Source organism: Chinchilla lanigera, unplaced genomic scaffold, assembly GCF_000276665.1.
Source record: "Chinchilla lanigera isolate Chin_1 unplaced genomic scaffold, ChiLan1.0 scaffold00077, whole genome shotgun sequence".
Taxonomy (NCBI): domain Eukaryota; kingdom Metazoa; phylum Chordata; class Mammalia; order Rodentia; family Chinchillidae; genus Chinchilla; species Chinchilla lanigera.
This window is the reverse complement of record NW_004955478.1, coordinates 7038423-7055630: the sequence shown is the minus strand read 5'-3', so window position 1 is coordinate 7055630 and position 17208 is coordinate 7038423. Positions and strand designations below refer to the sequence as shown.

General features: G+C 41.1%; 1 protein-coding gene across 11 annotated transcripts in view; it reads right to left on the bottom strand.

Moving 5' to 3' along the window:
* Bptf (bromodomain PHD finger transcription factor) overlaps positions 1-17208 on the bottom strand; it is a gene marked incomplete at its 5' end in the record, with an annotated part of 97936 nt that overhangs the window by 33121 nt on the left and 47607 nt on the right. For all 11 annotated transcript variants that reach the window (XM_013503185.1, XM_013503188.1, XM_013503193.1 and 8 more), the window contains 8 exon segments: positions 479-630; positions 1360-1606; positions 3841-3883; positions 4982-5132; positions 7094-7222; positions 8208-8332; positions 12547-14842; positions 15459-15638. In XM_013503185.1, coding sequence (XP_013358639.1) covers positions 479-630; positions 1360-1606; positions 3841-3883; positions 4982-5132; positions 7094-7222; positions 8208-8332; positions 12547-14842; positions 15459-15638 — 3323 coding nt within the window.

Below are 17208 nucleotides of genomic sequence, written 5' to 3'. Positions count from 1 at the left end.
TTTTAAAAGGGAGTCTACAGAGCATGTTTCTTCAGTTTCATAGTTAGGGTCTGAACATTTTCATGTCTGCAAAACTTTAAGACCTTTTCCAGAAAATTAATACTACAGCCAGTACATCTCATATCCGCATATATCAGCTGCGAAGAGACTAGTTAGCGTATTACAGCCTGTATTTTTTATTCCACTTCTTAACTAGGCTGCACAGCACGTTTCCTTGCATGACCCAGTACTGCCAATTGGTTTATGTGACGTTTTCCTTATAAAATCCTAGGACATAATTATTATTAAACTATGCTAACCTGCCATTAAGGAAATTTTAAAGATGAATACTTCATAAAATGATGAGTAGATTTTCCCCACCAAATCAGTACTTTGTCACAGTTAAGACAGGAAAATTAGTTGGATGGATTTTTGTGGAGGCCATTTCAAACCTCATGTGCTTCACACTTCAAAACCCAGCCCGGCACGCAGCTCTTACTTGTGATGTGCTGGTGGCCGTCCCAGAGGCTGAGGTATTGGGCCTAATCGTGACTGTCGCTGTCCTGGGCTGGAATGAAGTAAAGGTTTGCTGACTTGCACCTGTACTCGATGGAATGATACCCAGGACTTTCTGCTGCACTTGAACAACACCTTAAAAAAAGACGAGGAAATAATTATCAAGTGTCCCATTTAAGGAAGTACATTAAGTGCTGCTTGGTTTCTGAGATACTACGTGTGGCAGGTTCATAGTGGACTACATAGAATGTGAGATCCGAGGACCGGAATCAGTGAAAAGGAAATGACATAATGGCAACAGCATGATCTGGCAAATGTGAATTACAGCTCTTCACACTTCCCTTACCTCCTTGCGTTGCCGGCACATTTACAGCGACAATCTTGCTGTTTGCAGGAAGTGGCAGTTTGGTAATTACTTTTCCTGCCATGGGGACTGGACTGCCTGTAATTTGGAACGTCTGACCTGTGCTGGCAATGCTTGTAGCAGATGTGGCAGCTGTGCTGGTGGCTAATGGGGTATAAGACATTTAATAAGCTTTAGATTTAAAATAACCAGCAACGTAGTGACTTCCAGGAAGGGCACCAATGCACGAAATGTGGCTAACTCTGTATTTTTAATAAAAACACTCCTCTCCACTCAAAGTGAACTATGTAGATGTTATAGGTGAAATAATGTAAGAGAAGAGCTTTTCTAATGTAATTTATGAACATTATCTGTAATAAACCAACGGTTACAGCTGAGTCAGTCAATCAGCTGCAGAAGGAAGACAATTTTCTCAAGAGAAGTTTCATTTCAGTAGGTGAAGGGCTGAAAACGCTTTTTCCCGAGTGGAAGCCATGTTTTATTTCATCACGGCTGTGTACCTGAATTTGACTGGCCTTGCTTAACCCATGTAGCAAAAGTCTGATGGAAGTTCTTGTTTTGCTGGAATGTAACTGTTGCTGGAGATCCAACTTTGGTAGTTAGTACCATTTTAGTTCCAGTAGTAACTGAGCCACTGATGGGGGCCACCATAACTTTCTGAGCTGCAGAGACAGTGCTGGGCGCACTGCTTGTTGGGGCTGTGGTAGAAGTGGCAATGACTGCAGGCTTCTGCTGCTCCAATCGTTTCTAAAGAAGTCGGGGAGAAAAAACGTAAACCAAGAGAGTTCTAAATATAAAGTCCAGTCCCAGTTTCTCTCACTGTAAGAAACTGCACTACATTTCTAAGGTATCCCTCCTTTACTTTTTGTTTTGTTTTGTGAGACAGGGTTTTGCTATGTAGTTAGATTGGCCTTGAACTCACTATGTAGGCCAAGCTGGCCTCAAAGCCATGGCAATCTTCCTGCCTCAGCCTCCTGTGTGCTGGGATTCCAGACATGGGCCAGCACATTGAGCCGATATTTACTTCTTAAAAGAAAATGTGACTACATAAATCCACCCTGGATTTTAATGTCCCGATGAACGCAGTACTTTTCAGGTGTCTACATCACATTTATTTCATTGTAAGTACTAAGTTGTTCACCACAGAAAAGTGAAAATAATAAACTTTTTCTGGCTGCTGCAAATATCCCAAGTTTTAGAATGAAAACAGCAGAGATGCGGGTAATCATACTGGAGAGACAGGAACACCGTGCTGCTCAGCGGTAAACTTTAGAGCAGACAGCGAGCGGTGGGCGCTCCGGAAGGCTTCCGTTTCACTGCATTATGTTACTTTATCCAGTCACGAAGAGCACGTCATTACTTAATATTGCTAGTCAGGTTGGCGAACTTCAACTAAACAAGATGAAATACTGAAACAAATTTTCTAGACAATACTATTCAGTTTGAACAGGAGAAAAATACATTAGATTATTTTACAGAGAATGTATAATGACATTTAAAACTACAGGTTAAAGATAATGTATACATCTTTTAGTATAACCTGCAGAACTTTCTAACAGTGTATCAATGGTGGTCTGATAAGTACAAGCACAAGCTTACACATGTACAAATAACAGGCAGAACTTACTGCAAACCCGGTGACAGATGCTTTATCGTTATTATTTTACTTAATGCCCCGTCAACCCCGAAAGTTGCTGGTATTGTAACTAAGTATGAGGAGCCTGAGGCTCTCGGAGGCCGTGTGACGGGGGCAAGGCCGCACAGCCAGTTCAGGGGGAACTAGGAAGTCTGCGGACAGCAAGCTCCGACGCCGCACTGTCTTCTGCCATCCCAAGTGGCTCACCTATCTCATCACCACCCAATCACTCTACTCCTTTGTACACCCGACCTGAGCACAGGTGAGGTACCGCATGATCTCTTACTCCTCATAACAGACGGCCTTCAGTTTTGGACACTTACAGATGTCAGCTGAGTCAGTTTACAATAAGAAAGGCAGCCTGGTGCAATACGCATCTGTAATCTCAGTGACTGGGGAAGCTGAGGCAAGAGAATCATAAATTTGCGGGCAGACTGTGCAACTCTGTGAGACATTATTTCAAAATTTAAGACCTTGGGGATGGAGCTCAGAGCTAGAGTACTTGCCAAGCATGTGTGAGTCTCTGGGTTCAATTCTCAGAACCCCTAAAACAAACGAACACTCAACCAAAAAAATCCACATATTTAATACTTGTTTACTTGGTAGCTACACCTTCAAAACTGTATGTGTTGGCTACTTAAAAATAAGTATTCACCAAAAACTTTATGAAGAAATACACTAGGTTACATTGCACAAATGACAAAATAAACCCAATAACAGAAAACAAAACAAGCAGGCAGCTGGGCAGCATGGTGCACACCTGTCATCTCAGCTCTCTGGGAGGCTGAGGTGTAACGATGTCCAGATCCTGTCCAAGCCTAGCCTGGGCAACTTCTCAAAAGGGCAAGCTGCAAGAGGTGAGGATGTAGCCCTGTGTATAGTGCCCTTGGCTTTCACCCCTACTACCAAAACCAAGCCAGACCAAACCAGACACCGCACCGCAACATAGCCAGGCAACTGTGATTTGGGATAAATTCCCTGTGACAGCTAACATCAGGTATAGAACGCAAAACCGCCCCTTTCTCAAACTTTAAGTGAGGAAGAGAATCTACAGTAACTGAAAGATAAATCAATTAGGTGCTTCTTTACCTCTCAGCAAATGCCCTAATCTCCCACAGCCACCGTCCCATAAAGCTCTTTTAAAGCAGTGAAATAAAGTTATATGTAAGGCATGCTTTAAAAAAAATCCCACAAGAACACACAGCTACACTGTTTTTGGTGGGCCTGAATTTAACCACAAATGTAAGCTCGCTGTCAGGTGGGTTTCCCGCTAGGCCAATAGTCGCAGGTGTTAGGGCGGCCTCCACTTGGATATGAAGGCCTCTGCCACCGTCCGTGCACGAACCTTAGCTTGCTGCTCAACTGCTTGGGCCTTTTCTTTCTCCACTCTGTAAGAAAAAAAGGGGCAACTTATCAGAAACCAATTGATCAGACATCTGGCACTGAATGGAAATGAAATCTGTTTGACACTCGTATCATACAGAACGGTGTCCCCAACCCCGGGTCACCAACGGCCCATCAGGAAATGGGCGGAACAGCAGGAGGTGAGCCACAGGTGGGGAGCAAGTGAAGCTCTGTCCACACTTAGAGCTGCTCTCATCACTCGCGTTAGCCCTTGAACTCCACCTCCTGTCAGATCAGCAGTGGCCTTAGATTCTCGTAGCAGCTTGAACCTTACTATGAACCATCTCACCTCAACCCCAGACGGGATGTCTACATGTAGGAAAAAGGCTCGGGGCTCCCACTGATCCTACACTGTGGTGAGCTGTACAACTGTTTCATTATATATTACAATGCAGTAATAACGAATGTCATGGCTTCAATCTTCCCAAACCAGTCCTTCACCCCTCAAAAATTGTCTTCCACAAAATAGGTCCATGGTGCCAAAAAGGTTACAGGCTGCTGACACAAAGGCATGGAATTATTTCCATTTTAAAATAAACTTTTAAGATAATTAGAATCAAATGAATGGCCGGGCGTGGTGGCATACGGCTGTAATCCCAGCACTCGGGAGGCTGAGGCAGGAGGATGGGAAGATTGAGCCCAGCCTGGGTAATTTAGCAAGACCTTACCTCAAAGGTGAAAAAGAGTTTGGGAATATAGTTCAGTGTGACGGCCCCAGGTTCAATGCCCAGAACCGATGAAAAGAAACCGATAAATAAGATCTTAATAAACTATTCACAGATAGTACTTAAAAATCAAAAGGTGGAAACGGCGTGGTGGTGCACACCTGCAGTTCTAGTACTTGGAAGGCTGAGGCAGGAAGACTGCTACAAGTTTGAGGCCAGCCTGGGGTACACAGTGAGCTCAAGGCCAGCCTGAACTCTATGGCAAGACTGTCGCAAAAAAAAAAAAAAAAAAATCAAAAGGCAGAGAGTAAAATTAACTAGGATGTACCGAGTAAATTATTAAAATGATCATTCTTTAATTCTGAAATACTAAAAGCTTCAAATATCCGACTATGTATGTGTTAGGCGCTTCTTTACCTCTCAGCAAATGCCCTGATCTCCCACAGTTCCAACTCTTCCTCTGCTGCCCAGGTCTCAATAATCACAGGGCCTGTTTGCTTGGGCGTTTCTGGTCTCTTTGGCCTCAGAGCGCTTGATCGGAGTCCTTTCCTCTGAGGCGTAGGCGTTTCTTTGGAGAAGTAAGAGTGGTTTGAACAATATAGCTTTTAAAATTAAATACTTCTGACATTCTCTCTAACTTTACAAAAAGCACTGGTTGGTGAATGTTTTCTTCTTAAAGGGTCAGATGGTGTAAATTACTTCGACCATGCAGGCCAGGTGGTCTCCTCTGCAGCTGTTCAGTTCTGCCTCTGGGTTACAGTAGAGACTAAAGACAGGGCATAACCAAGTGTGGCTGTGCTCCAATCAAGCTTCACCTGCAAAAGCAGGCAGTGGGCCAAGCCTTGTGGGTCATTGCCGGCCCACCTGTGCTATGAAAGGCCTATGGGCCTTTAAATGACCCCCTTTCCTTTGCCTGGAACTCCACTCCGACCCCCCACTCCAATCTGACTAAAACCATTTCATCCTTCAGATGCCAACAAAAATACAACTTCCTTCAAAACCGAGCATACTCCTGTCACAGCCAGGACGGGTGTGCTCACTACACATATCCACGCCAGTACGTACTTCCCCATCTCAGCACTGACAGGGTTCACTGTAGCTACTCAATGTAAAGAGATATGAAATTGATAAATTAAGAACAGATGAAAATCTCCTAGTGATAAGATTAAAAAATAGTAAGTAGGGAGAGACAGAGGTAGAGCATCCCCACGTTCAGAGAAAGAGAAGCAGCATATTCACAGAGACGGGCGGAAGGACGCTGGACGCAGGAGGAGTGGGACTGCACGAAATCGTACAGTGCAAGGAGTGACTTCCCGAGACCACACGCGTGCACTGCAGGCTGCAGGGCTCCGAGACAGAGGGCCTGTCGGGAGCGTCCCCTCCATGAGCATCTCTGCCCTTCAACTGGGCTGTGTATTTCTACTCCAGGACACGCTGATTTAAGTGTGCTAATAGATCACTGTCTACTAGGACAGGCGCCACTTCATTGGTGTTCTTTCAAAAAGGCTGTTCTCTGTTATTTATACACCAAGATGAAATCCTAAGTTAGTGTTATAAATTTTTAAAAATGAAATGCATGCATCTAGGCAGAATTCATTTTTATAAAGTGTTTCTACTGAAAGACACTGTTTTCATATATTTCTTAATAGGTTTTTCCCCAATATTTTTATTGTTCATATACAATTACTGACCTTTGTCTACTTAGAAGGCTTCAGCCTGGACTCCTTTTAGCATGAATACATTGATTCTTACGAATTTTCTAGACAACATTCATAATTACCTGCAAAAGTGTTAATCTTGCTTCCTTTCCAATATTTCCCACTTATTAATCTTTCTTACCTTACTGTACCACATTAAAACTTAATAATGTTATAAGGATAACCTTTTTTGCTTCCTGGAGAAAAAGGTGACTATCCTACGCATCTGCTACCCAGTGCCTATCTATCATGGAGGTGCACACAAATGTCTCCTGAATAACTTTTTTTTTTTTAAATGAAGAACAAATTTTATTTTAAAAATAGATCTGAGTAACAATGAAATACCAAAAGCTGGTCTTTATAATAGAAAAAGAAAGGGTAAGAGGAGTTTGCTTTACACGTTTTCTGAAAATACAGAATTACCACTACAATATACTGCCAACTCTCACTTGTCTAAATAACTCTGTCTGTCTCATTCATTCATTTATTTATTTATTTGGTTGGTTGGTTGGTTGGTTTTTCTGCGGTACTGGGAACCGAACTCATTCATTCATTCATTTATTTATTTATTTGGTTGGTTGGTTGGTTGGTTTTTCTGCGGTACTGGGAACCGAACTCATGACCTTGCGCTTGCCAGGCAGGTGCTTTGCCGCTGAGCTAAATCCCCAGCCCCTACTTAAGTATAATTCTAAAAACACAGCATTTTATAGTAAAAAAACCTTTTACAAATGTTGAATAAAGAGTTAAGGAAACAATTATTACATTTCAATCCCCAAAAGATTTTTGTTAGCACGTCACAAGAGCAAAAGAACCAAATTTTTTGATCTCCTACCTTTTGGTGCTTCTGGAACTCCAATGGGGCAAATGATTTTTCTGATACAATACTCAGAACGAATACCATAAGGACCAACATCTCGCCTCTTAATTATTTCAGTTGTTGTGATTTCTGTTTCAGATGTTTCTACGGTGATTTAATTCACACAGTATTAACAACCACTTAAAATACTCAAAGACTAAAAAGGTACAATAGCTGGTGCTTTAAAAAAGAGAAATGTATGGAGTAAACTTCCAGAAATATTTCATAAATCAATAGCTACAGGATCACTGCTAGACAGCGACAATACTGTTTCTTCCACATGGAATTTTTTTCTTTTTTGTCTTTTTGAGACAGGGTTTCATTGTGCAGTTCAGTCTGGTCTTGAACTCACCTTATAGCTCAGGCTGCCCTCGGACTTGCAGTGATCCTCCAGCTTCAGCCTCCTGAGTGCTGGGACTGGGCTGGGGATATAGCTCAGCTGCGCAAGCGCCTGCCTGAGTGCTGGGACTATAAGCATGTGCCACCGTGGCTGACTTCCACAAGGAAAATTTCTCAAGTGAGTGATTTCCTGCAGGGCACTACTTAGCTACATTTGGCAACAGTCAGAATAATAAAAACCCTACGACTGACGCAACAAGTGCAGGGTTCTAGGAATCTCAGTTTACTCGACTGTATTCTACAAAAATAGTAGCTGGGTATGTTGGTGCACACCTGTAACCTCGGTACTAGGAGCCTGAGGCAAGAGGATCACCATGAGTTCGAGGCCAGCCTGAACTACATACTGAGGCCCTGTTTCAAAAAACAAAACAAAACAAAACAAAATCATTTAATTATGTATTTGTGGAGTTTGTTTTTGGTAGTACTGGAATCAAACCTAGTGCCTTGTACAAGCAAGCAAGTACTCTATCAGTCAACTATATCCCTAGCCCAACAACGTCATTGTGTAACTTAGATTTGTCCATTTGTGTGACTCACTCTGTAATCTAGGCCTTCCCTGTGCCCCCCAAGATTTTATGTATGTGCCAAAACTTAAGCAAAACAGTATTTTTTAAAGCTAGAAATGGTTAAAACTAAGTGAGCAGTCAGATGGTTTTATTTTTAAAGTTTAAATAAGGAAATAACCCCTTACCTGTCCGGGTAGTGCCCCCTCCCGGAGGAGCCTTGGCAGCCATGTCGTCCCATCGCAGACTGGCCCACAGCAAGCGCAGCATCAGGCTCACTCCCGCTAAGGACTTGACAGTCTGAAGTCTATACCTGAAAGAACAACCCAAGAGGACTGTATACATGTATGTATGACACACACGTGCACACACACACACACACGCGCGCGCAGACTCCTTCCCATTTTCATTCTCTCTCAGAAACCCAATGATTTTGTTTCTGATTCTCACAACTTCAGTATTTGTAACATGGTTTTGGCACTATAGGTCCCTTAAAAGAAAAATTTTTAATTCTTGGCATAACATGTACCTGACAACTCTGAAAAGGGCTACATGAATTTCAAATGCCATGTAAATATGTAAAGTGAGCATGTTTCACTTTAAGGTTGGTATGGTAACAACTTATGAAGATTTTATAACGTAATACAATTCAAAAATATGTTTTAAAAGTTAGGAAGGAGAGCAAATACAGAGAAATGTGCTACTAAATGTGAGAAATGAGTTGTAAAGGGTAAAACCATGACTAACTTTTACTGAAACCGGTTTAAAAAAAAAAAACCCTCAAGAAATGTTTACATTTTTCTTAAAAAACAAAACTGAAAATGTTTTCAAATGGGAAGAAAAAGTTTGTATCCAAATAGTGGTCCTTCAAAGCATCCACTACTGGGTGATAAATACTGAAATGCAAAAATATTTTAACGAAGTTGGTATAGTTTTGGGATCCTACAATGCATGAAAAAAAAAACACTGTTACAAAGAAGTACAATGCTACACTAGTTAGTAATCAGGAGAAAAAGGAATCTGTGTTCATGTTTTTCCCTGAGCATTGTGTGTAAAGTTGAATATTTTAATATTCTTTTAAGAATAATATTAGAAATGCATTTTGAAATGAATCTACTCAACTGCAATGAATATCGTGCCCTAAAGTGGGATTTACTCAAGACATTTTAAAGCAGTCTCAGGCTGTCAATTCTTTATTGCTCTTTGGATAACTAAATACTTTGTTGCCATTTTCCTACTATGTAAATGAACTTATTGGCTGACTACAGCCATAATGAAAACCCATAAAATGAAAATAATCTCCTCTACTAATGCAGTAGAGAGTAAATCTTTTTTTTTTCCCCTTGTGCTGCTGGGGATCAAACCCATGCAAGGCACGAGCTCTACCACCGAGCCACCTCCCCAGCTCTGACAGTAAATCTTAGACAGTTTTGCATTTGCAAGGCAAAACTTTCTCAAGTTAGCATTACGGTGAAAAAAAGAACGACGCCAGAAAGGGAAAGCCCTATCCAGAAAGTGACTGCAGCTTCCTAACTTCCCACCTCTGCTTATGACACCGTGGTTTCCTTCCCTCTTTTCAGCCTGTCAACCATCTGACCTGGACAGCGCAACCCTTCAATTATCGGGGGACACGTTAGCAAGCACACGGAGGGCCCAGAGGGGAAGAGCGCCTGTCACTTGCGGACACCCTGTGGAAATCCCTAGAGAACTTCTGTCTCATGGAAGAAAGCAAATAATTACTAAGTACAAACGAGAGCTCACTCTGTTCTCTCTTCGTGCTCAGCGGACTCTCTATGGTCAGACAGCATCTTTATTTTGAAAACCAGGGGAGGAATACACTTCTTGGATTCTCAGCCTGCTCACTCATTTATTCACTTAAAAAATAGGCGCATGCCTTCTATGGCTTAAGACTGTGAAAGGAGTGAGGGACACAAAAGTGAACCAGAATTTGGTTCTGTGTTTTCAATGTGCCGTACAAGAGAAAATACAGGGGCGAGACATCAGGTGTGGCTGAGGAAAGGCGATGAGGGGACTGCCAGGGCTCAAAGGACAGGAAGTGGTTGTGAGGGGGGCTGGCTGAAGGGCAAGGGCACAAATACATTAAGAAGCCAAGTGTGCAAGAGCACACACCTCTTCCCAGGGAGCACACTAGGTGTGTTACGGGTGGAGGGGTGTACAGGTGCGGAAAGAGATGGAGCCGGCATGAGAAAGGAAGGGAGCAGCTAGAATGCGCCACGCCAGTCTGCGGGCTTGAAGGGCACTAAATGCTATGTTTATACCAAGGCCTCCGCTTGCAGTGGGCTGTAAAGGAAAATACTTCCCACAGATATAGTCAGCAGGTGACAGGTGCTTTCCCTTCCTCTCCCTGCGGCAGTCAGCAAGTCCCGCAGCAAACTCAGAATATTCCAAGGACAGCCTGGCATCCGAGGAGAACCACTCCGGCAGCACTGTGGGGTACAGCTACCAGTTTAAAACAGTAAAGCCAAGCCAGGGGCCGGGAAGGGCCATGTGGGAATGGGTGGTGTGGAGGGAGAAGAGGCGAGTTTCCCTTCTTGTCCCCATCCCGCTTAGCCTTCATGTCACATTAGTAAACATTACACACCCGCCTTTGGCGTGCTTAGCTCCTACTCGAAGGAACAAACCTATTTGATATGTTAGTGTAAAAATGCATTTCACACGCATGTTTTTTAAATGAAAGTATTCTAAAGACAAGAATAGCTTATGTATCTGTTCGTGCCTCCTTTAGACAGAGGAGACTATGTTTCAACTTCAGCAAACTAAGATGTCAGAATACATTTGAAGGTAATTAGTTAAAAAAAAAAAAAAAAAGGAAGGAAGGTATTCCTTTCTGTTAGAAATGAGAAATTAAATAGATCTGAACTGTGCCACAAAGCATATTAAAACATATAAAACTCCTGAAACCGGGCCGTGCAGAGAAAGGCCCTGAGAGCCATGTGACTACGACTGGTGGCTTTCTCCTCAAGAGTTCAGGGGCAAGCGCTTCCCAGGTGAGCCCAGCATCCGCTTCAGAATAAATAGCAAAGAGCAGAAAGGCCGGCCTCCTAACTGCCACGTCATTTGAATTAAAATACTTGTACACAGTAACTTTTCCAGTGGGAAAGAAGTTACCTGCAGGACAGTCAAGGATACATTTTGGGACCGCTCTCAATGAAGAAAGCAGAAAAGTGCAGAGCAATCCTACAAATCCATGAACTGTAATGAAGAGTTCCTTGATTCCCTGCAGGATTCTGCAAATCCTTCATTGCAGGCCCTGCAGAGAAATTGTACTTTTCAGCTGTCTCTATTGAATGTGTAATGGAGTGATGATATTTTATTTCAAATCAAAAGATGAATTATAAAAACTTGGTCATACAACTATGACTGGTTGCATTACTAAATTAATTCCTTTACAGAGAGTACTTACATTCTTTTTCGGTCTTTCCTGATACTAGCCGATTGTAATATAAAGACACAAAGAAAGTGTGATTTTAACTTAAAACACATTAAAAGACACAGAAATGTAGTCTTAACAGAAGCGAATTCTGCGCAGCAACTTGCTGAAATAATTTCAGGAATCTAGAAAAATCTAATCTCCTCTAAGACTGATCCTGATTTCCAAGTATGGTCCCAAAACTCATGTTTTCAATGTTTATGTTCTGTCATTTTTCATTATAAGAGTAAAGAGAGGGGGAGAGGGGGAGAGGGGGAGAGGGAGAGAGAGAGAGAGGGACAAGAACATGAAAAGGGAAAAAAGCAACAACAAATACATGAAATGTGATACTGCAGAAAAAGTAGTAGGTTGGAATTTAGGAAAACTAGGCACTGTTTCTACCTGTTCCTCTGCAGTACATGGTCATGTACAATATATTAAAAATTTCTAAGATCCCTCTCAACGTAAAACTACATGATTTTGTAACTGTCCAAACTATATACTTATGATTCATCCCCACAACCAGAAATTTTAAAATCAGGACTATTGGAATTTCAAAAAATTCCTAAGGAATCTTAAGAGTCTGCCCTTTCTTGCATAAATAATAGGGAGCTCCAAAACAGGCATTCATTATGCAAATAAATCACATCAGGAAGATTTCCACATCATGAGGAACTTTATATTTATAGGCATGTTTATGGCTTATGTTTTAATGAATCACTTAATAGATATAAAATACAAACATTTTAGAACATCGGTGATTATAAAATTCTGCAGTTATCTTGTTCGCAGGACAAGTAACTTGGAAAGTCAGATCACAAAAACAACCAGATTTGACATGTTCCTTTGTGTTGTGAAAGCTGACACTGGATTCCCTTACATTTTAAGTCTTTAAATGTTTTTCACTAAGTAAACTTTATTATTAGCTGGCCAAGTTAGAGATTTTTCTGGATCTTCTAACTTTGGCTATTAAAGACAACATGCTTTCCTGTCTTAATCTGTTATTCCATTGTAATAAAAAAGAGATTTTTTTAAAAAAATGAGATTAATTCTTTGAAAATATTCTCACTCCCCCACATCCATTTTAAAGTACATACCTCCAAGTGATACCAAAGGTGGGTCTAGGAGAAGGATAGGGCCAAATATCCAAGGCAGGTTTTGCATTATAATTAAAATAAGGGACTTCTCGGATTCCTCCTTTTCTGGCCAACTTTTTCAAGTCATCATTAGGCAAAACAAATATGCTTTTCTTGCTGCTCTTGGTAATAAACTTTCTGTAAGACGGCAGAGCTGTACCTGAGCGAGTCTTCTTCGGTCTTGAGAATTTCATCAGTTTTACTCTGTCTCTTGTGGAGTACTCTTTGCTCACAGTCATGGACGAGACCAGGGTGCCTCCCGCGGTGGTGAGTGCGTCTGTCACCGTGGTGGTGACCACGGTTCTGCTCTGCTCCTTTACAGAGATGATGTCCACACTGCTGCCCGCGGAGGGTGTGGACAGCTTTGTTACCGTTGTGGTGGTTGTGACAGTGGATGTGGCACAATTTTCTGTGGAAGAGACCACAGTTTGCTTATCACCTTTTGCAACCTTGATCACGGTTTTTGATTCTGTGGCTACGGTGGATGTCATGGTGGTGACTTCTGTGATGACCGTTCTCCTTTTAGATTCTCCATTGATGTTTTCATTTTTGTTGGTGGGAAGCCCATTTTCATCAACAAAGTCACTACTGAGGTTAGACTCCTCTCCAGACGTAACTGGCGATAAAGTAGCTTTCTTCACTTCTGCAGTGTCCACTTCCATCTCTTCTGCCTGATGAAATGAACTGCTTTCTGAACAAGGTGATAAAGGTGTGCTGCGCTGTTTATTGTCAGACTCTTTAGCTGACGGTAGGGCCTTGAGGCTGGCTTGGTAATTACCTTCAGCATCCGAAGAACTTAGTAAACATGAATTTGTTACTGAATTGTTTTTTTCATTAAAATCTTCCATGATAATATCACCATTAATAAATGGCTTTACAGCAGATTCTTTAACACTTAATGACTTAATCTCATTCTCGGGGATTATTTTATTTATATTATTAACCTTTGGTTCAACATTACCACTTACAACTTTACTTTCAGGGATTTCTTTCAAGCATTCACTTTTCAAATACACTTTAGGTTTATTATCTTTTCCATTTATTTGAAATGAACTTGCTTTCTGTCCTTTCTTGTCAGGCCGATTTTCGTTATTCTTTTTGTCAGTGATATTTTTAAGACTTACTGGATCAATACACTTATTAACTGGTCTCTCTAACTTCTGCTGGAGACTTGGTTTTCTGCCATTTGTTTCAGTTACCTTACCCTGTAACCTGTTATCACAGTTTCTAGTGGACTTATCAGAAACAAACTCACATTTCAACGGCTCCAGGCTCTCAGCACCTCGTTCTGGAGTTACGAACTGTTCAGAAATACTTTCACTGCTATTTTGAACAATCATATCTTCTTCACTGCTGTCCTGAATAGACATAGTGTCAGAACTATTTTCTAAAGTGCTATTATACTCGGAGTCACAGCCCAATTTTCCATCCAAGTCCACTGCTTTTGACAGAGATGAGTTATCTCTGTCCCTGGTACTTTTAGGTATTGATGGGAGCAAAACATTTTCCGAAGAGACAGTGGTGTCATTATCCTCTTGGCGGAATGCTTTTTTACTCTTATAGATCAAAGTAGCAATATCATCTCCAGCGACCGGTTTCGAGTCATCAATGAAAAAACCACTTCCTTTCGTTTTAATCTTACTGAGTTCCTGGTCTTTGCTGATTGGTTCAGAGAGACTCTCATCGATGTCATTTTCAACAGAATTTTCTTTCTGATAGTGTGTCCCTGGACTTTGAATGGAGACATCATCTAACATTTGATCTCTCGGGTAAAGTTTGTTCGTGGTAAGACTAGGATCACCAGTTCCGAGAACTGCGGGTTCGCTCTGTGAGCATCCACGGATCAAGTCCTCTGGTCCGTCGCTCCTTGTGCTGGGGTTTTGTTCTTGTGTACGCAAGTCGCTGTGACACTGTTCTTTCGCTTTTGTTGCTCCTGGAGACTCCGAAAGACTCTTCAAAGCGCTCGGAGAAGACTTTCCTGGACTCTTTCCTCCTCCCTCCAACTTCATCCTCTCGTGGCGCTGTTTCTCTTCCAGTGTGAACTGTTTAATTCTCCTCTCAAGAAGTCCATCGAGTTTGGATGATTTTATTTTCTTTTTGTAACTAGTCCTTAGGTGAAAACCCTCACTGACATTGACCACGTCTACTTGAGAACTTTCCTGGTAAGTTATATGTGACTCTGTTTTTATATCATCTATTTCCATTGGTTCTTCCTTGAAGGATTTATCATTGTCAGAATCCAAATGTTCTTTTACATCTGTAAAATAAAGACATTTATATAAACGTAATTTTTACTCTAAAAAGAGGAATTTGTAAGAACTTTATTTGTAAAAGTACCTCCTTCTCTTATTCCACACTAAAAAGGAATACCTACATATTTTAAAATTCCTCAAACAATTTTAACAGGTGGTAAGCGCATTTTAAATTTCACGAAAGTCTTAAAAATATATATTTCAGATATGTATTTGGCCAGCCTGAAAAACAGAGCGAGACCCTGACCCAAGACAAAACACCAAAACAAAACTAAAACAAGCCCAGCCCAAAACAAAATAACAGTAACAAAACACAAATAAAAGCAAATCCAGAGATAGAGAACAGACTGGTGGGCTGGAGGGATTGAAAGCGACTGCTAGTGAGTGTGAAATTTCTCTTTGGGATGAAGAAAATGTTCTAGAAATGATTCTGTAATAGGTGAACAACTCTGAATATACTGAAACCACTAATTACACCATAGCTGGGTGAACTATATGATACATGAATTATGTTTTGATTAAAATGTTATCAAATAGAGACAACTCAACACCCACCCTGTGGGCAATGGACCCAGAGCATCTTTATGATACCCAGGCTGCCCTGTAGCTGGCACTCCTTACCTTGGTCCTTCTTCTCGGGCATCTCGGAGATCTCCATTTCACTCTGATCTGCTCCCTTTCCAGCATCCGAATCTTTTACCTCGGCTTTCTCAGAGTCAGGCTCTGTTTTTATTTTTTTTGGACTTCGTGGACTTTTTCTTTTATCTGAATCATCCATGTTTTCATCCACATTACTTTTGACTAAAAAGAACCAAGTATATATACAGCAATTATAGGTACATCCAATATTAGAAATCTACTTCAGCATATCTACTTTAGTGGAAATGATCAAGTATTTTCTAGTAAGTAATATTTTATTATTTTTCATTTAAATAAAAGCTGAAAGTACTGTATATATTCTTATTTTATTTTTATCTTATTTTATTTTATTTGGTTTTTTGAGATAAGTCTCGCTGTTATATAGTTCAGACTGGCCTTGAACTCACTGTATAGTTTAGGCTGGCCTCAAACTCAAAGCAATCCTCCTGCCTCTGCCTCCTGACTGCTAGGATTACAGACGTGTGCCACCACACCTGGCACCATATACTTTCTTGTATTCAAATTGCTCAATTAGTTTATCTAGCAGTGTAGCCCCTTCTATAAGCTGTAAGAACTCTGCTATTTCGAATAGACAACTGTACGTTTTCTTCCCCTAAACTAAAGGTCTTCTGCAGCTGAGCATTTAGCTGAGTGGTAGACAGCCTGCTCGGAAACGCATGAGGCCCCGCCTGTGATCCCCAGCTCGGCCCCAGCCCAAAGCTCTTCCTGACATAGTATCTCATACATATATGTTACTGGAGACTACACCACACTGTGGAACAAAAATGCGCAGTTTTAGAGCTATACCAGGGACCAGGGAGAAGTACACAAACAGGGCTACCAGTCTGGCCTCCCGACATTAAGTCAGAGCTTTGTGATCTGTACTCGTTTGGTTATTTAGTACATCTGTGCCTTCATCACCTCCATCACCAGATCAGACTAGGTTAGTGCTGAGAGTACCTTAAGTCATTATTTTAGTGACTGTAGTTCTGACATTATTAACTGGTGGTTACTGCTGCCTTCACTGTGATTATAGATAAAGAAATTATAATTAGAGAAGCCCAGAGCACCGGACAGTGTGCACACTTGCTTTATCCTCTGACAGTATTTGGGAGGAAAGTCTCAAAAACACCAACTTAGTACTTGACTAGATAAAGAAAGGTCTAGTACTTGAACAATGGAAAGCTCTATGCTAAGGGCAGCGGCTGTAAAATAAATCTGCAAAAAATAATTTGTGTACTGATCATCTGGATTTTTATCACATAGGTCAAACTGGATTATACAAATAAGGAGCTCTCAATAAATATAAGTGCTACCTGGGTAACTGGAACAAAACAGTTAATAAAAGAAACTTATAATGATCTGTTCAAATTTACTATAGCTGATATTTAACATGAATTAAATAGTAACAACTGAATCTTCAATATTATCTTCAAAATAGAAATATAACAATTACTATGTCTAAGATGCTCCAAGACAGAGCCTATAAATTCCAGAGACCCTTATAAATATGGACTTCTACTTAGAGATAAAACAGTAACTTTCTCACAGTAACAATGTCACACATCTACCAGCCCATGTTTCACTAGACCCATTCACAAGGCTAAACCTGTTAGTAGAGGAACATACGTGCTATTTCTCACACATACTATAACCTGCCCACGCAGGTTTCATCAGAAAACACATCACAGCATAAACCAGCAAATGACATTATACAGCATACATGCTTGCT